Genomic DNA, 21365 nt, shown 5'->3' on the forward strand with positions numbered 1-21365 from the left:
TGTCGAGCGTTTTCGACTTAGAATACCTATAGTTAATATGTCTGTGTCTCGCAATATCTGAATATTTTACAACATCTGAATGTTCCTGTCTCTGAGATGTTTTAATGTTTAATTGGACACAATTTTATATTATTAATCGGTGCCCCAACTCATAATTCATAAAGTTACCACAAAATTTAATAGTAACATACTTACATATAAAGAAAACAGTTTCGTACTCTTTTCAACAACTTGATAACTTAACAGAACAATTATTTGACGGCATTATGAACAAATATAAAAATACAATAGAATTCTTTCATTTATAGCAACCTGAATGATTTTTAAAAATTGGTATTGGATCAATTGGATATAAAAGAACTTCGTGGAGAAGAAATAATTATAATTTGAGACCAACATCATAATAGCCACTCACAAACACTAATACAACATAACTATAGGGTATGTGTATGTAGTAATACAATAACACAGTGTAGGAGAGCGGGGTTAAACTAAACAGTTCTTTAAATTGCCTGTTTTAGACATTAGTGAAGTTTGTCCTTAAAGCTCCTACTATTTATAAAATCTAAAGTATAAAGCCGCCATTTCACCGTGGAATATATTATGTTTTAATGGACAACCCTGTGGCGTCGATATTTTACTGAAATTGTCGCGGAAGTGGTGAAAGCTGCGCAGTAAATTTATATCAACAATGTACTTAAATATGAATCAGAATTTATTAGGTGAGTAAAATGTAAATATAGGTACAGTCCAAACTTTATTTTTTTTCTTAGCCTATTTGTTTCTTCTTAGAACCAGGGGAGAAGCCTTTTCTCAGCAGTGGGACACACAAATGGGCCAAGAAAAAAAAATGAATAAAATCGGGCATAGTGCCAAAAATACAGGCAGATCTCCAATTGGTTGCAAATTCGAAAATATTGCAAGAATATTGTAACGAGCGGACTCCAGGTTCCCCAAGTGAGCCAATACTATGTTTAAAATATTATTAACAAATATAAGTTCAAAGTAATATTTCGCTCCAAATCTATACATTTAGTTGCGGAAATTGGACGGAAATCGAAGTTGAAGGTGAATTAAACCTGTCGGGACGAGATGAGACGGGTGAAGGTGTAGTGTTGGGTTGGGGCTCAAGTCTCTACAAGAGACTCGGGTCTCTATCGAGTTGAAAAGAACTCGAGTTTAGACTTAATTATAACAGTCTTGAGGACTCCAAGGACTCAAGTTCCTACCAACACTATGGAGGCATCGCTGTTTTCGGACCCTTCATTTTCCTGTTAACGTCCGATTAAGCGAAAATCACAGAAATATAATAATAAATATGGAAGAGTAATTAACGCAATTGTAACCCACGTCACATAGTGACAACAAGGCGGAGGAGTGAAACAATATTTCTATTCAAAACGTAAACAAAAGAATAACTAATAATATTGATGCGTGATTGACTAATAATAAATTATTGGTTGTGTTTACCGTAGTTTAATTTTTTCTCGCTTTTAACTTTAGCATAGCAGCAAGAGGGTTAAGCAATAACAATAAACAGCCTGCATAGTGCTTAACAGCATTCGCAAATCATGGTGCTTGTTTCTGAAACAATAGAACCGCAATTTGGAACATGAATGAAGTTTTCCTACACCCATAACGTTAGGCAAACTTTGTAATGACCCAAGTTTTCATAATAGGTACATTTTATGGCAAAAATAACTTTGATGTTTAGCATTGTTTTGTTTCTCACATAAAAAAAAACATACATGTGGAATAAAAATAGGTATAGTGGAACTAGTAGAAATAAAATGGCAACTCAAGAATCTAGAATCAATTTTTCAATCCAGTATTTGATAAAAATAAGTTTCTTTCGTCTTCAGTTCAGTTCTTGTTATGTTTACAGTGTAGTTAATTCCGTAAGCCAGCAATGAACATGTTAGCTATAGCAAAATAGCATACCAATTAAAAATCTGCCATATTCGCAAACTGTTGCTAACCAACTAAGTGCCCTTAAAATCTGGTGTCGGTTTGAGTGTAATTTAACGAGAGAAAACACGAAACTCCAGTCAAGAGTCAACAGGCTATTAACTTAGACTGACTAAGCTGCCGAGGGTTTGACCAGTAATTTGCTTTGGCAAAGTTTGTTTAGGTGTTTAGGCCGTACGTACAGATTTAGGCTAACTGGATTATTATTAGGGTGGTTTTCTATGTATAATATTTATCGCAATCGTGGAATAAAATGTAAACGGAGAACATGCCTGTAGATTTTATTTTTGCACTTAAAAAATTAAGAAGGGGTAAATCAATGGTTCCTGATAGTGGTGATTAAGGTTGCCCGAGTTCCCAAGGATGCACAATTGCACAGTGTGCTTAAGGGGCTCGCATCTGTCCGTGATTCTGCCGTAACCGTGAACAAACGTGTCAAAGGGTCGTGTAACATAGTTGTGACTTCGCTGGGTGTGACAAGCGTCCATATATAGGTACTGTTTTTTATAGGCATAATTAGGTAGCTTCGTGCGTATACGTTCTTATTTACAAACTAACTCACTATTAATGAATTGAATTTGTAACTCCACTTTTATTTAAAAACAGTAAACCGGAATAAGTACCTGACGTATTCGTAATATTGTTTGAACATAATTGCAAACAGTACATTCACATTCATCCGGCGGTTCTTCAGGCTGTAATCGATTTTCAACTGTGCAGTCACGTGTGATATGTTCCATCCATTTTAAGCCCTATGCCGATAAAACAAGGTTGAAATTAGCTTTGCCAGCTTTACACGTTATGCATCAGTCAATTCGATCTTGCACGTGGGGTCGCTTCACACCCTTCCGCGGACGGAGACGAAGCGCCTGAGTGCTGACTTGAATAATGATATAGGTAGTCAATGCCACATACGGTACCTACCGGCCAATATTGGCTATGTGCATTGGGAGTAAAGTAAACGATTGCATGGCTGAAATGTATTAAATATATATGCTGACATATATGCTGACTTTCAACGTCACAATTGCTCTACCGTCGCTTACTTAATTGAAATGGATAGTCAATGTTCTCGTGTGTGCAAGCATCATTGGTATGTTTCGAATAGTCAAAGAGAATAGAGTTCATAGAGACGGATTGTTAAAGAAAATTATGTAGCCACTGTAAATTTACTGCCGACAGAAGATAAAACTGTTAGAACGCTATTTGACTTTGATCCTTATTCTTTCACTGATATGTGTTAACTTATCTACTCGACTATAGGCCAAAGGTATGGTGCAATCTTTTTGAGCGATGGCGAATATTAATATTTAACAAGTTAACACAAATCAGTGAAAGAATAATGATCAAAGTCAAATGGCGTCCTAATAGTTTTAATCGTCTGTCGAAAGATGGCAGAAAATGTAGGTACTGTAGCTACATAATTTACCATGACAGTAACTCTCTATTTCAAATTCTCTTTGCTATAGTATATAGAATATCTGTTTGTACTGAACGAGAGTTTATGATTTCTTCAGTCATTTCGAACGTGACGTTACGCGTGCGATGGTTTCGGCCACGCGGGTACTTAAATTATAATCGGTAAGAACCAATATTTGACAGTTACGCTAAGACCTACTGTTTAATTGATCGCCGTAGCTGTATATAAAGGTCAAATTATAACTGTCAAGTTTTATTCTTACGTTGCGTCGACTATAATTTTATACGCTTTTATGCTGGGGATGTCACTCAATCTAATCGACGTTCACATCCCATTAACCCTATGAACGCCACGGCTATCGTGTGCGGCGCGTAATCGTGAATTTTGACGGAATGCACGAAGGTCGATATTAGGTTGTGTCGCGCGCGACATAGTTTGACGGTCAAAGTGTAATAGTCTTGGGTCGTCCCATTCGTTTTTCGTCAAGTTCTTAAGTTAGTCCTATTCTGCTTTCGTCACTTATTCTACATTCGTCACAATCGTCGGTGGCTTTCAATGTAGAATGAGTGACGAAAGCAGAATAGGACTAATTTAAGAACTTGACGAAGAACTAATGGGACGACCCAAAACGATACCGGTCAAAGGGTTAAGTCCCGTAAAATAATCATCAAAAATCTTAAAATTCCTAACTAATACGTATCCCATTGTTTCTCAGGTGAAAGACATCTGCAACGAGCTGGAGGTGCGGGTGCTGTGCCACAAGATCCTGCAGAACGTGTCGATACTCCTGGACGCGGACCGGGGGTCCCTTTTCCTGGTGCAGGGCGAAAAGGCGGCGTCCCCGAATCCTCAGAACGGCAGGTAAGAATTACTTCACTGGCTCAGTTACCCAAAAAGGATCTTGGCCTCCGACACGAGAGAACGCCAGTCTGCCGTATTCTGCGCCACTTCACGCCAGTTGGGTACTCTGAGAGCGGATAGGTCTTTTAGGGTTTCGTCACTCCATCAGTATCTGGGACGCTCGGCGGACTTTTTTCACCTGGGTGCCCCACATACGCTCTTCTCACAGCTCGATCCTCTCCCATCCTTATCAGGTGACCGAGTCAGCGGAGTCGTGTGGCTTTGATCTCGCCATTTATAATAGGCGCCGCAACCTGTTCTTCTAGCTCCCTATTCTTTCTACGCCACCAATTGCTGTTTAAAATATAATATTTACGCGGTTTAGACATTTTATTATATAGGTATAACATTTTACTGTCTAAGTGCATGAGGGCTGTTGTTACTACCATCCATTTAAAAAGAAATATTACTCTTCGTACATCGCGCTAAGGCCAATACAGTAGAACCTCGATTATCCGAACGCTGCACAACAGTCGTTCGTCGATTAAAATTTGACGAATTTACCAAAGCTGGCTACGCGCTACGGCGTAGCATAAGCCAATAATGTGTACTATTTACGAGTATATCTCTACTATAAGTATACCTCTACTATATACGAGTTATGTACAGTCAGCAGCAGAAGTTGCTAAGCGGGCGAGGTGTTCAAAATGATCTTGAGGCGACTTTATTTTTAAGAGAATAAGAGCGTGTCGAGATAATTTTGAACACCTCGCCCGCTTAGCAACTTCTGCTGCTGACTGTACGTTACGAGTACTTTCCTATAAATGATCCTACAAAGACATCCATGTTCTTTGTGGTACTTCAACTATAGGTACTATATATGTGAAGAAATGTATAAATTGGAATCGATATTTAAACCTTCTTAACAATAAATTATCTGTCCTTTTTCAACTGCAAAATCCCGTTTTCCAACTTTCAATTCTATTACTGGCGAACCATTTATTGAGAAAGTTACTGATTGCTAAAACGTAACATTGAAACAGGAAAAAGGGGAATCGGCAAGAGCTATGTTATCTCGAGTGACATTATCATAACAGGGGAATCATTATGACATTTAATCTACATCCAGGTAATAAATCAGAGTCCCCCACCGCATTTGTCTTTCTCGGCTAATCTGAAAAATGAGCATGATTTAATATCCTTAAATAATAATACAACGGGTTGTTCCTGCGAGTTTATTTTGGTCGCAACTTTTTATAATTTGTCGTGGTGGATAAACGCGTAATACTTTTCACTCTTGTCACTTTGTCTCTATCATGTCCACAGCGACAGATACAAATTGACAATTATAACCCTGGCGTTCAATGTTTCGGGTTCAATTGGTTCCTTAAAGAAGAAATATCTAATTAATCTGTATGGGAATTATCCCAAATCGGAATAAATCGACTGACCGGTGCGCCATTATAGGCAAAATCATTATGGTTTTTGTATAAGCACTAAACTTCCAATCAATCATTTAGAGACTAATAATGGTGGACTATAGCAAAGACATATGTAACTTCGTATAAGATGAATAAAGTCTAAGGAAAAAACGTGCCTCGGAAATCAAGAAAAAGTCATTCTCGGATAGATGGCGCACACACCTTTGGCCTATTCTCGGCTAGATGGCGTGACGACACCGTTTCATATTTAACAATTTGAACACATAGATATCAGTGAATGAACATGGGTCAAAATGATATAAAAATAATAAAATCATTTATCCATATATATACATATTTTTGATAATTTTATACGTTTTCATTTTGAGTTTTAGTCGTGTGTCGATAGATGGCAGTAAATTTACTATGACTACAAAATTTACTATGACAGGACCCCTCTATACTATCTATTCTCTTTGACTATAGTAACAAATAATCGATGATTTCAAAATGTTTGGCTATGCAAGTCAATGTTTTTTTTTCGTCAACTGTAATTCGATTTTACTTCCAACTTAATTCTATCTGTCTATATTAGGCCAGTCAAATCAGATTTTTTACAGGAATTATTTCCCAGCAAGCTGGAAATCATCTTAATACCTTCATTTGGTTCTAAATGAGTACACTGTTAAAAATTATGTAATTTTAAATGAAATTATGTAATTTTACATGCAAAAAAATTACATAATCCTGTAAAATTCCCGAAAAATCTGGGAAATTTACGGAAAAATATGACATTTTACGTAATTCTCGTAAAAATTTACGAGAATTACGTAAAATGTCATATTTTTCCGTAAATTTCCCAGATTTTTCGGGAATTTTACAGGATCATGTAATTTTTTTGCATGTAAAATTACATAATTTTTAACAGTGTATAATCCAAGTTTGCTCCATCCCAGGACGTGTGGATAAATTTTGGGAGCCTTGGGAGATACATTGGACTGAATACGCATTTAGGACCAAATGATTTCCAGCTCTGGCCTATATTGCTCTTGCACATTCAGTTTCGCTAACACGAATACACACAAGCAAATGCGTGCTAAACAACGCTGGAAACGCTAATTCATATTCCGTCATCAACACAGTTATCAGACCATTTGAAAACCGTATTTGAACGTGATAAGGTCTACTTTTGATCAGCTATAACTGTTGCTGTTTTACGTAGTTCATTGTTAGATTTTACCGCTGCAATATAACACCCTTCTAATGACAGGCGAACTTTGACAATTATTGCTATGTTTGCATTTACGACTTTGTTTGCCTGGTGCTAACAAGCTTTTGCGCTTATCCATTTGCCATTAGTCTAATTAACATCCACGTTAATTTTATTTTATGATGGCGATCGATTTTTACGACGACGGAAAAGCTTACAATATGTATCTGTAAACAAAAGGTTATATACAGAATGACTAAAAAATAAGTGCATTTCCGTTGCCATGGAGGTTTTGGGATTATACTGAGCAACTTTTACTATGGGACCAACCCAGAAATCGCGAAATAAAAATTTACCCTCCCATAGAAAATAGATCAGCCAAAATGTATGAATCAGCCAAATATTTTTTCGCGATTTTATGTTGGTCCCGTAGTAAAAGTTGCTCAGTATAATCCCAAAACCTCCCTGGTAACGGGAATGCACTTATTTATTAGCCACCCTGTATATCAGGAGCTTGATTCCGTGGAATCCTCACGTTTACTATTCGACAGTTATTAGACTGGTTAATAATTTTGAGTCTTAAGGTAAGTATAACTTGTCGCAGACCAAAGCCCCTTTAGAGAAAGTTCATATTTATTACAAACAATATCACGGCGTGTCTTTCTACATAATGACTGATTCAGAATATTTTCGTTTTCCACTTCGCTCCATTGTCGGTTCGTGTTTACTGGTTTTCTGAGCGAGTACTGTTTAAATCAGTATATTATGCACGTGCATCCATAAACTAAGATCATGTCAGTAAAATGGAATATGTGAAATATGTTTCTAGCTTCTTTATTAGCGAACGCGGGATGACTTTTATTACAGCTTCTTTTACTCCGGTTCAAATGCAGGTGCTTACAATATTTCACCGCTTAAATTTAAATTAAATGTTTTTTATTTATTTCAATACTATAACATATGACTCGTAGAATATATAGAATACAAATGCATTTGTATGCAAACAAGCGAAGGTAACACGTAAAACATTGACGTCAAGCTATTTTATTATCGACATTATCGTCGATGTAATGACATCACATATACTGCATTAAATGTATATACATTTTATTTTTATTAACTTATGTTGTCTTACTTCTTGTAGGTATTATGAAATGAAATAGAATTACAAAAGTTAATATTATTTCAGATTTCTAATTATGTATGAAAGAGCGGCATAAATCCTGGGCCCTACAACAATAATGCCATACTTACTTATATTATAATTACGTCACATATAGACAAAGGTTATTATTTCTACCCGGCTTCTGCGTAATAAGTAGAGGTCTTTTGTTTGTTTAGGACTACGCATATTTGCAGTTCATAAGCGAAAACTTGAACTGAAATATATTGTAGATTAGAATTTTCGCACACTGCAACTTATTGCAGCAATTGACTAGCGGTGGCGCTGGTCTCTGATAGATTCTGAGGAACACAAGTTACGTTTCGTTAATATTTTATTACGTTAAAAAGAGAAAATTATTTATTTTTCGCGCGCGACATGAGTCCCCAAGCCACTCGCGCCGTGTTCCCGTGCCTAGAGCATTAAGACGAGAGAAGCTTTTGATAAAAGAGTTTGAATACCCTTTGCAAAAACCTATTGCTACAAAAAGTGGTCATGCGAAATTGATCCGGGACTCGCGACAGCCTTACGTTTTATTCATGCCAACATTTCCACGCGTCTTGCCATAAAATATACCTTGCAAAGTATGCCTAAAAGCATCAAATGACGCGCATCCTCGTCTCCGAATATTATTACATACCCAGCTTGCCAGATGTCATATGTACGTGCCTCGTCTGAACACTCAGAGGTATTAAAAATGGAAGGAATGAAAGCTGCTGACTTGTGCATAGTAAATACATGGAGACATATTTGCGACACTGTTGCTAGAAACCCGAAGACGCTTTGGATATTAAAAAAAAAGGTCACATATTTTACTGTAATGAGCCAGCTTTAAATTGATTATAGTTATATGTAACTTATGAAAGTATAACACAACTCACTTTTCTTGCCTAATCGAAGAAGTCTGCTGAGCAAAGAGGCAATAAATTGTCAATTTGGAAGATCTAATAAAAACTTATGATTGGACAGCAAGAAATTGCTATTCTCTAGCTGTCATTTTCCCTTGACCTCTCAATAAGTAACAATATAAATGAACAATTTATTTTTAAACGCAATATTCCAACTAAATCTTACAGTTAACTTACACAAATGTTTGATATAATTAAATCCTATGAATCTTATAAAAAGCTTAGCTTGGACGCTGACTCAGAAAGAAGAGAGCAAGCTACTAGTGGCGGAGAGGAAAATCTGGCGGAAGATTCTGGGGCCTATCAGAGAGGAAGATGGAACTTGGAGGCGAAGAAAAAATAGGGAGCTATTTTAGCCACACGACTCCTCTGCCTTGGTCACCTGCATGGAGAGGATGGGGGAGGATCGTGCTGTGAGAAGAGCGTATGTGGGGCACCCGGGGGGAAAACGTCCGTCTGGACGTCCCAGATACCGCTGGAGTGACGAATCCCAAAAAGACCTGTCCGCCCTCGGAATACCCAACTGGCGTGAAGTGGCGCAGAATAGGGCAGAATGGCGCTCTCTTGTGTCAGAGGCCAAAATCCTCTTTGGGTCACTGAGCCAGTGATGTATGTATGTATGTATGAATCTTATAATACAAAAAGCCTCTCTCTCATAAATTAGATATTAATACGAGAGCTTCATACACAATATATGTTCACTTATAAAACATAGTCTCTTAATGTCCTTATGAAATGCAAGAGCATGTATGGATTGTGTAGCTTATATATTAATCTACTCGCGTCTTAGCTCGACTTGGCAACGAAACAGGCAAGCGAGATAATAGGCGAATATTACTTAGGAACCTAGTACTTACTCACTAATGAGTATACCATATTGTTTTAATGTCTTGCTAACGACTGGTAGGTTTCTTACGTACAATGAATTGTTTTATTTTCTTTAGTTAGCTATAAAACATTCAAATCTTGTAAATTAGTATTCTGTGTTTTATCCATAGTTCGGTGGCGGTCACCTTTATGTAATTTAATGTTTTTTGAGCTGGTTTTAAAACAAAACACGTTTGGTTAAAAAATAAATACAAAAATAAAAAACCCTTTGTTATAATTTTTGAAGTAATACTTCAAGCATTAGCTAAAGTTTTCATACGGCTCAACGTGAAAACTTTACAATATGCTCTTTAAGTTTCATTACGACCAAGTGTTAAAAGGAAATGTGCCGGACAAGAAAATTCTTTGTTGAATTCAAGGATTCAGCGGTCTCCAAGTGCAAGGCCAAAAGTTTTCGCCCACAGAAATAAAGCTTCAAGGCTAAGTTAGCACAGTATCAGGAACAATGGACAGTATCAGGACAACCAAAACTCACTAATTACTAAAAAATTGTTAAACTAAAATCGACTTTATTGTGTTACTAATACGGTTCGCTATGGCTATGAACTTGTGGTGGTAATTAGTGAGCTTTGGTTGTCACCTGACGAAAATATCTCTGAAAATTGTCCGTGTTTGGCAACGATGTCTAGATTTCTTGGTAAAATAGAATAGAATAGTTTTTTATTCGTAAACACACAGACAATAGACAAACATAGAAAAAACATAGTGAAAAATAAAGTGTCACGAAATGGTCCCGTTTCTGGTTGTAGCTGTCGGTACATACAAAACTGGACGTAATCACAAAACACGTTCCGTTGTATGTTGAACACGACGGACATAGGTATACTAGCGGCCTTATTAGATTTGTTGTCGCTTGGACCACCTCAAACACGACTTCTTGTTTATACAATTTTATTTAATTTACAAACAAATAGTGCGACATTCATCATGTCAAATGGTTCTAAGTACGTGTGAGGAATACTAGATAAAGCCACATAAAAATAGACAATAACGTTGAGAGAGTTTTGTATAAAGCATTCGATCTACAAACAAACCTGGGCAGCAAGCCCAGGTTTGTTTGTTTGTTGATCGTTATTGTCTATTTTTATGTGGCTTTATCTAGTATTCCTCACACGTACTTAGAACCATTTGACATGATGAATGTCGCACTCAGCATGGCCGGAACAGGGTTATTCCTACCGCCTTACGGATCAGAACTACTACTAACTTATTTTTTACTTCCTCTACAATTTCACTGCGTCGTTATTTACGACAGAGTACTTAATTAGTTTTCTTAGTATGTATTTTTTTCTGGCTGGTGAAAGATTGTCCTGGATGCTTGGAATATATGAAAACTAAGTAACCTGCTATATACCGGGTGTGGCCTGTAATACGAGCAATAAATTTAACTGTAGGCTGTACCCCTCATACTGACCAACATTTGTTCAGCAACTTTTAAAAATAACTTGTGGTTTGATTTTTAATACATTTTAAAGTTTATTCTAAGACGCAATGTATTGCGAATTTTGTTATATTTCAGGCATGACAAGCAACGTCAATAACAAATGATATGGCATGGCGATGGCGTCCATTGAAGATAATATTTATTTTGTATGAAAAATAGGAAGTCTAAATACTTCATAATTTTTAAAAGTTGTTGAACAAAAGTGTCACCGTTTGAGGAGTACAATCTATGTTTTAATTATTTGCTCGTGTTATAGGCTACACCCGGTATATTGAGAAAATCATTTTCTTTTATAATTCTGAAAGGGATAAAGAGTGACATTTAACTGAAGTGTATTAAGTGAATTGAAAGTATATGAACCTTAAAAAAATGTACCTATGAGAATAAGTTGCAGGGACCAGTGTAATGCGTGGGTTATGTATTTAACGTGATCGTATTAAGCGGGTATTTAAGCATTCTGTACTAAAACTAGCAAGACACTTTCAATTTAACCTTAATAAATATTTTTTTATATTCCATGTTGCGGTTTGCGTTACAAAATGCCACGGCCAAGTGATCGTTCGCAAGTTACAGTAAATTTAACCCATTTTAAAAATTCTCTTCTGACTGGAACACTTTGTAAAAAGTTAAATAGCGATGCAGAAGAAATAAGGCTGTGGTTACACTTACCGCAAAGTTATTGGTAATTATTTTTATATATAATACAGAATAATATTAATTTTAACATTCAATGTTAAAATGGTTTCTCGAAAACACTAAGGACTTCGATGAAATTTATTATTAGTTACCAATAAGATTTTTTGTAATAAAGTACCAATTGTTCTAATTTGTAAAAAAACGGGCCATTTTCATAGCAAATATTTATGCACTAACTGCCGGTAAAGCAAGTTATTGTGTAAAAAGTGTAAAAACCAAGTCCGAAGTTTTTACACAAAAACGTACCTATACAGTGTGTTTTTTTTAAGTGGGACAGTATGGGGAAATCCCAAAGTATAAGAGATACAGGGAAACTGTCTTAGGAAACATTAGGTACTTTTTTGTGAAAAAAAAAATGGTATAGTCAAAATTTTGGTCAAGTGTGAGTTGTCCCTAAAAATGATTAATTTTGATGAAATTTTTTTTTGACGCACATCTACTCAGTTTCATGAGGGGATCATTTTATTGTATGGGAAGAAAAAAATCGGGACAGCAGAAGTTAGTCAAATTTAAGAAAATCGTTTTAATTTTTACAACCCGTGTAAATTGAAAACCACTGCCCACTGCAAGGTTTTTATTTAAAAAATATTGCCTATTCCAGTTTTACATTTGAATTTGGAACACTTTATTTGGTTTAAAAAGGATTAAAATACTTTAAGATATTCTTACGCGAGCCTTACCTTACAAATCTAATTTAAAAAAAAAACAAATTTTAAATTTGGAACTTCTTGAAACAAACAGTATTTTACTTGATATTTCATTGTTTAAAGTTAACATTATGTTAAGTTTTCGTCATGGAATTACCAAACTCGCATAAAGTAGATTTAATTGAAGCGTATTTTGTAAATTATCGTAGCTCTGTGAATGCGTTACAGTGGTATCGGGAACGTTATCCGGACCGCGATCAACCGGACCGCAAAATTTTTGACAAACTGGTGAAAAATTTAAGAAAGGGAGGCTGTTTTAAATTAAAACGGAAGAGACGAGCCACAGTAATAAATGAATTTACAACTATCGCAATCTTAGGATATTTTGAAGCCTACCCAAAAGCCTCATTGAGGGAAGCTGCTAACACTATCGGTGTGCATAAATCTACAGTACGAAAGGTATTGAAGGCTTACAAGTACAAGTGTTACATAGAAGGTCATCTTGTACAAGCATTGCTTCCAGGAGACACTGACCGGAGATTAGCATTTTGCCAGTGGTTTGTAGCATGCTCGATTAGAAACCCGTCTTTTCCAAGCCGGATTATTTGGACAGATGAATGCAATTTTTCAAACAATGGCATGTACAATAGAAAAAATAATCATTTTTGGGCACGTACAAACCCCTTCCGAACTACGGCAACCCATAACCAGGTCCGCTTTTCCTTTAATTGTTGGTGTGCAATATTAGATAATAAAATCTTTGCCATTAAGATTTACCATGGAACATTGAATAGTCAAAAATATCAGGAAATATTAAACATGGCTGTGGATTTAGTGGATATGGCAATTCCATTAAATAATTTGAATAATATCATCTACCAACAAGACGGCGCCCCTGCCCACAATAGTATCGCTACGAAACAGTTTTTAAATGAACATTTTCTTGATCGCTGGATGGGCACAAATGGCCCTATTAAATGGCCACCACGTTCACCCGATTTAACACCGTTGGATTTTTTCATTTGGGGGTACCTTAAAGGTCGAATTTATGCAGATACTTACAACTCGGTACAAGAGTTAAAAGACGCAGTGCATTATCATTTGAACAACATACATCACAACGCCTTGTCTAAAGCTACCAGAGGTGTTCTGAAACGCGCTCGTGCCTGCATTCGACAAGAGGGAGGCCACTTTGAACATTTACTTTAATGTAAAATTATTTTATTAAATTTACCTAACTTCTGCTGTCCCGATTTTTTTCTTCCCATACAATAAAATGATCCCCTCATGAAACTGAGTAGATGTGCGTCAAAAAAAAATTTCATCAAAATTAATCATTTTTAGGGACAACTCACACTTGACCAAAATTTTGACTATACCAATTTTTTTTTCACAAAAAAGTACCTAATGTTTCCTAAGACAGTTTCCCTGTATCTCTTATACTTTAGGATTTCCCCATACTGTCCCACTTAAAAAAAACACACTGTATACCTAAGCTATTTATAGTTAACATTTTTTTCATCTCATTCTTACAAATACTTAAATAATTAAGTGGGCTACAAATAAACAAGATTTTAATTATTTTCGAAATACAAAAGCGTTCTTCGGTCACTTGTAACCAATTTCTAAAATAAAAGAAGACTTTAGCTATTTATTGTCCTTTGATGTAGTGAAACAAATTTAATGAAAGGTCTTGGGAAGTTGGGACCTTGTACATGTACTTGGGTACATAATTAGAAAGAAAGAAAGAAAGAAAAATAAATTTATTCAGGGCGCTTACAGTATTGCTTAAAATTAATACAACACTTTTATAAGTAAAAACATAAACGTCACTAAATAGATCTCCCCTCAGCTTGAAGACAAGTTACCTTTCAGGTATCTTGACGCTGGTCTTCCGTGGAGACCTGTCCAAGCGATCGCGTCAGCACGTAAACTTAACTAATATTGGTTAAACTAAATTGAGATCAGAACAAAAATCACAAATAAATATTACTTCAATTTGACCTATTAAGTATAATATGATGTACGGCTTATTTAATAACATATTTGTAAGACTTAGAATTTATCTAGTATTGCATTAAACTATTCACTGAAAATAATAAACTTGGCACTTACGCGTGATCTAACTTTGAGCAGATTTCTGCAAATTCAAAATATATTTTTTGTATTTTACTTTGAAAGATAAAATAGAGTGAGAGTTTCTTATGGGCGGCGGTATGTTGTTCCAGCATTTCGTGGCAGAATATCTAAAACTACCACGAAATGCAGTTGTATTGTGCCGTGGGCAGATAAGACGAGTAGCTTCTCTAACATGCCGCTGAGAAAATTGCAATTTTTTTGATAAATATTGGGGTGTCAATGACTTAATAATGCCAAATAGCATACATGCGAAATGCAAAGAACGACGTGACTCCATGTTCATCAACCCGCTGTTATTAAGGTAAGGTGTTATGTGAGTTCTGGGCGGTATAACGAAACAAAATCGAGCACATGCGTTCTGCACTCGCTGTATGAGCTTTTTTGTTTTGTATAGAAGGCATCTTCCTATAACCGTATCTGCATAATTCAGTTTTGATAAGACTAGAGATTCACAAAGAGCAATTCTAACATCAGTTGACAAATATTTACGAACTTGGTATAGTATTTTTAGTCGATAAAAACAGATTCTCGAAATATCTATCACATGGTTATGGAAATTTAGTTTCCCGTCCATAAGAATGCCTAGGTTTTTAGCTTCTGTGACCTGATCAATACTGTCCGTGCCGATTTTAATAACAGGGTTACAATTGATAATCTCACGTCTTTGCTTATCGGAGCCTAATATTATGAATTTTGACTTGAGAGGGTTTAAAACCAGACTATTTCGGCTGGACCACTGAATTATCCGTTCCAGATCGCCATTGATTTTATCGACTACACTAGGAGTATCAATAGGCTTGACAGGCAAATACACCTGCAGATCGTCAGCATAAATATGATATTTACAGTTCTGAATGGAATTAATTATATCTGCACTATATAGAATATATAAGATTGGGCCTAATATTGAACCCTGAGGAACACCACGGGAGACAAGGGAAGCTTCAGAAATCTGGCTAGAACCACTCTCAGTATTTAGTTTTACTCTTTGCAGCCGACCGTTTAAATAACTAGAAAACCATTTCAGGGTAAGAGAATCAAAACCATAAAAAGCCAGCTTGGAAATTAATAGATTATGGTCTATGGTATCGAATGCGCGAGAGAAATCCAGTAATAGCATGATTGTCCCATTTCCTGCATCAACCTCTGCTAGGATGTCATCGATTACATCTAACAGGGCAGTTGCAGTACTATGACCAGCCCTGAAACCTGATTGCTTGGATGGTAGAATGTTGTTAGCTTCCAAAAATTCAGTTATCTGTTGGCACACTACTTTTTCAATGATTTTTGATAGGAAAGGCAAGATGCTTATAGGTCGGAGATCTGTAATTTCTAAAGGATTACTTTTTTTAGGGATTGGTTTTATCAGAGCTTCCTTCCAGACTTCAGGGAATACTCCTGACAATATTGACTGATTTATTAAAGCCGTGATTAGCCCGAGGGTTCGTGGAAGCGTCAAAAGGATCATATCACGCGTGATACCATCTATACCTTGAGCGTTAGATGACATTTTTGTAATTATTTTAGAGACTGTATTCTGATCAACGGTTTTCAAGCTAAAGGTTGCGGAATTGTAACGATTGTGTTCAAAGTAAGTAAGAGTTGATATTTTAACACTGGTTTTGGGAATATTTAAAAATTCTTTATTAATTAAATTTGGGTCATTGAAGTGACAAGGCAAACTGGATTCTTTACTTTTAAAATCAGCTATACTATGTTTAATATTTTTCCATAATTTACGAGAGTCTTTAGGTAATATTGTATTAATTTTTTCCTTAAAGTAAGCCTGTTTCTCTGTAAACATGGCTTGGTTAACTACGCTTTTTAATTCCTTATAATATAATTTATGAGAATCTAGGCCCGTGGTGCGGCTCCTAGTATGCGCTTCGTCTCTTAACCTTATCATCTCTTTAACTGTAGGTGTTACCCAAGGATAACTCTGATTTTTTATACGACTTTTCTTTACAGGAGCATATAAATCAAAAACATACAATATATAAGAATTAAACGATGCTAATGAGTCATTGATATTGTCGCACAAAAGTCGTTCCCAGGCAGTTGATTCAATAAGCTTGTTGAATTCTGTCAGAGGAATATCTTTGAATGGTCTATAAGTGATCCATATAGGGCATGGCTTGGGTTTTTTGATGTGTAAAGTACAAGAAATGAACGCATGGCTACTAAGCTCAGGGATATAATCTATGTATACTTGAGATACTTTAATATTACTGCAAATAAGATCTATAAGGGTTTCCGAGTGCTCAGTGAAATGAGTGGGTTGGTTAACATATTGGTCAAGATTCAAGCAACGGAGAAAGGCTAAAAGTTTTTTTGTATTCGGTTCACTAGGCGATTGTACATTAATATTAAAATCTCCCAAAAGAACAATATGATCAAAAGCGGAGAGCGAACTAACAGACTCGGTTAGAGCGTCAATAAAAGTATCTACATTGAGCCAGGGAGGTCGGTACGCAGTGCCAATGGCAAAACTAAGCCCGTTGAGTTAATTAGACGTCTTTTGCAAGGGCATGTCTTTTGTAAGTAACAATGTGGCTTTCCAGCAGCTCCATGTGCAGAAGTATCCTTATGCACATGGAGCATAAGTATCCTTCTCTGCATGGAACGCCGCAAATAACCTTTCAGTAACTCACCTCTGTTGGCCTAAATATTGGTGTTGTAATTCACCTCTAAGTATGTGAAACAATAGCGATGCAGCTATATTTGCGCAAATTTAACGGCCAAGTAAGTTCGACCTAGTGTTGGTTAGGACTCAAGTCCTTTGAGTGCTCTGCTTCAAAACTCGACTCAGTTTTTCAGACTCTTATAATTAAGTCTAAACTCGATTTCTTTTCAACTTGTTAGAGACCCGAGTCTTTTGTAGAGACTCGAGTCCTTTTTAGAGAATTCTTGATTTTTTTGTACAAACAATTTCAAAATGCATTGTCTCTATGTAAAATTTGTGGATTACTTACACAAATCATACAATAACGCTAAATGTCTGTACTGTTATTTAGGAAAAACCTATAACATTTTGGACGGAGTCTTTATCCGGAGGCTCGAGTCCTTTTGAGTTGCTCTTAAAAAAGACTCAACAAAGGACTCGACTCGGGACTTAAGACTCGAAAGTTTTTTAAGCGCCGAGTCTCGTAAAAACGAGCTGAGTTCTTCAAATTCAGATTCAAAGGACTCGAGTTCCTACCAACACTAGTTCGACCTAATAAAAGGAACAAAAAGGGTTGTGAGTGGCCTCTGCGCTACACTAAATTGTGTATCGGGGACACATAAATATGAGCATCCCTCGGGAACAATATGTATAGTGCTAAAATGTTACGTTTATTTGGACGTCAGAACTTATTATGGGATCATTGTCCAAATATTTAAAAAAATATTTTTATTCATTCAACGGCTAAGTTAGTTTGGAATAGAACATCAGTGTTTACAACGATGAAACAATATTTTATGTACATATTTAAGTGATACAAATTGCTTACTTTTTATAGAAAAGTTTATTTGATGCAATTAACGCTCAGTTTTTTCTTCAGCTCAATATTATGCTTTCAAATTTTTTATTTTCTGCACAATCCACCAAATCTACCAAATCTGAAACACTTTGTTCCAACTTCAATCATAGTCAATATTTAAAAAATTGTCACAAAATATGACAGTTATGAAACCTTATAGGGATATCTGTATGATTATCTTCTATCATAATAATACACATATTTTATGTGTAATGTACCTTTTGTTACCAAAGCTGCAAAGCGCAGCACAAATAAATTAGCTGCCTCCATTATGAATTTTACTAGCGACCCGACTTACGGCTCCGTCAAATAAACATCCCGACATGACAGTTTTATTAGCTGTGCTTTATTTAGCATTTATTGCTTTGGCAATTCAGGACAATTTATCTTTTACATTTTATTGGCCATTTTTGGACGCGGTCAGGATTTCCTGTAATGTGTTCTTTTATGGATTAATTTTTCCCGACTATGTGATGGCAAAGCCGTGATGGAAGAGTTATGATTTTAGAAGTATAGATATCTAGTGGTGGACTGTATGAGTTTGTCGGTGGAAACACGTATAAGCTATCACTTATTTTAATTCCGAATTGCCAAATGGTCTTCATATTTTATTACATATGTTATGTTACAAACTAAAATTAAACTTAACTAATTAAACTAAACTTAAATGAAATCATAGCAATAATATAAAGCTCAATCAATAAAGTAGACATTTAATAGTAATGGGATAATATCTTCTTCTTTATATTTAAGAGCTGTGCTCTTGTCGGTGGAGCAATCTCCAACTCGTCCGGTCCTCTGCCAACTCCTTAACCTTCTGGTATGACACGACCTGAACCTTTTCATGGGATAATATACATTTTCTTAAAAGTAGTCTAACTAGCTCTACTTTTCTTTAAATCCTTTGCGCACCATAATCCCCGGGTGATGCTGATGACTCCGTTTAATATATGGTTAGAAACTAAAAGCACTGCAAAGTTTTAGAAATAAATACCAGCGAAGGCCTTAGTAACGAAACCCAAAGCGGCTTTCATTCTGACGTTTAATTAATTACATCTAGATTCTAGATTAATAAAGATAAATCGTTGACGAGAAACACTTCAGTGGAAGACGTTAATATAATTCTAGTAACGAAATAAATTAATGTGATTAAGTCATTTTGTTATCTCTGTAAAGATTACGAAGAATAAAGTACAATATTTTTCGCTACGTAAAACGAAAGTTCGCAAGGGTTTATGTAGATGGAGTGGGGTTGAAAATTCTCGAAAAACTCAAATCGTTTTTTTTCAGGACGTTTTGAAATTTTCGTTTTTTTCCGTAATTTTCAGTTTTATTGGGAAAGAAATTAAACTTTTTTATACTATAACTACAGCGTCAAAGTCAATAAACATTTTCACAAACGATCGCCAGCCAGCATTTAGATAACAAAACACACGACTAAGCAGGTGTAGTTTTACCTTTAAGGATTAAATACAAATGGAAAAATTCACAAGTTCTTTTTAAACTACGTATTTTTTTCGTTTATTTCCGATATTATTTGTTTTTTTCGGAAAAGTTTATAAACTAAGTGACATTGTTGTTTTCCGGGAAAAAAACGGGAATTTTCCGGGTTTATTTCAACCCTAAGATGGAGTGTGTTTTAGAATAAATTAATAAAAACATTTTTGACTTGGCCACCATATTTTTCAATATTCCCTGATTTCATATATAAAGTTAATTTATGGTCCACGTTAACTAAAGTGAAACTGAGACTTACGGTTGGCCGAAAATTTATCTTAAAAGAATCTTCTGAAGATAAACTCTTACGTCTTTACATGACGCAGACAACTGCCATACGTTAAAAGATACTCATAAATCCTTTGTACCTAAGACCTTTTAGTTCCGGGACAAAGTACATATAACAAGTCGCGGGACCTCCAAACAATATCTCGCGACACGAACAAGAACTTACTGACTTATATTAAAAATCCTTTATTTACGCAACTTTGGAGATTACGTCTTCTTGACGACACGTTTTCTTATATTTTGACAACTCGATGGGATCGGGATGTACTTGTATGTATTTTAATCGTAAGTTTGGTAGGTTTTTGTTAACATTTGATATTTCATCTTTGAGACTTAATGTTTGCGCCCACTTAGGTAAACTGTAATTTGTTTAAGTATATAGCTATAAATAATGTGAGTGAAGCAAACTAGTTAGCCATTCCGTAAAATGTCCCATTTCCAATTTATTTACACGTCTCCTTTACATGCGCATATCTGATAAAAGCTGAAATTAAATTTGGTCAATTATGCAATTCATGAGGTCTACAGCATTCTACCTGTGATATCAGCACTGTTTTATACTTCATAATTTTCATAACATCACTGGAATAAAATGATTGCTTGCATTGCTTTTATTTATTTAATTACACAAACGGGTCTACCGCGATATAATTTCATTGTTTTTACCTTTAATTCCGACGTTTCAGCTGAGTTGCACCAGCTGTGGTCACGGAAAGACTGACGTCCCAACAAATGTCAACGGAGATATTAATAAAACACCACTAAACTACCCGAAATTAGTTTATAAAAATGTTCGGGGTAGACAAAGAAATTGCAGCTACCCGTTAAAGTTTAATGTTTATTGTCCACGGCACGACACGCAACACTCACAGTATCCGTACACTGGTCCGAAGATATATCCGCTGGTTTCAACATTTGAATCACTGGTCCCCAAGTAGACGATAATTTGTACCCGTCCTCACGATTGAAATTTTTAGGGTGTTTTTTAATTTCAATCGCCTCTCTCCCCGTTTGTGTAATTAAATATGTGTACAAAACGCGAGAGTTTAAAGTGTTATATTGCTTTTATTTTCCGATTTACAGGAGATGAATTCAACAAAGGCTTCCACACACTTCTCCTAGTGTTCTATTGGTCTTTTGTCATCGATTTAGAGAAATACTAGCAATAAAACCTCCCGTCCCTCCCTTTACTGAACTTAACGACATATTTAAATTTAAATCTGTTCCTAAAACGGGAAGAAGTAGTGGCACTTCAAGTATTCAGTTCGTCCAGTAACCCCGCTTAAGTTCTTAATGTTACTTTAATACTACTTACA

The 21365-nt window shown here is 35.7% G+C and overlaps 1 protein-coding gene across 9 annotated transcripts in view; it reads left to right on the forward strand.

Moving 5' to 3' along the window:
* LOC134797521 (dual 3',5'-cyclic-AMP and -GMP phosphodiesterase 11-like) overlaps positions 1 to 21365 on the forward strand; it is a 251840-nt gene that overhangs the window by 151393 nt on the left and 79082 nt on the right. For all 9 annotated transcript variants that reach the window (XM_063769772.1, XM_063769774.1, XM_063769773.1 and 6 more), the window contains exon 6: positions 4104 to 4249. In XM_063769772.1, coding sequence (XP_063625842.1) covers positions 4104 to 4249 — 146 coding nt within the window. The remainder of the gene's footprint in view (positions 1 to 4103; positions 4250 to 21365) is intronic.

This window comes from Cydia splendana, chromosome 15 (assembly GCF_910591565.1).
Source record: "Cydia splendana chromosome 15, ilCydSple1.2, whole genome shotgun sequence".
NCBI classification, from domain to species: domain Eukaryota; kingdom Metazoa; phylum Arthropoda; class Insecta; order Lepidoptera; family Tortricidae; genus Cydia; species Cydia splendana.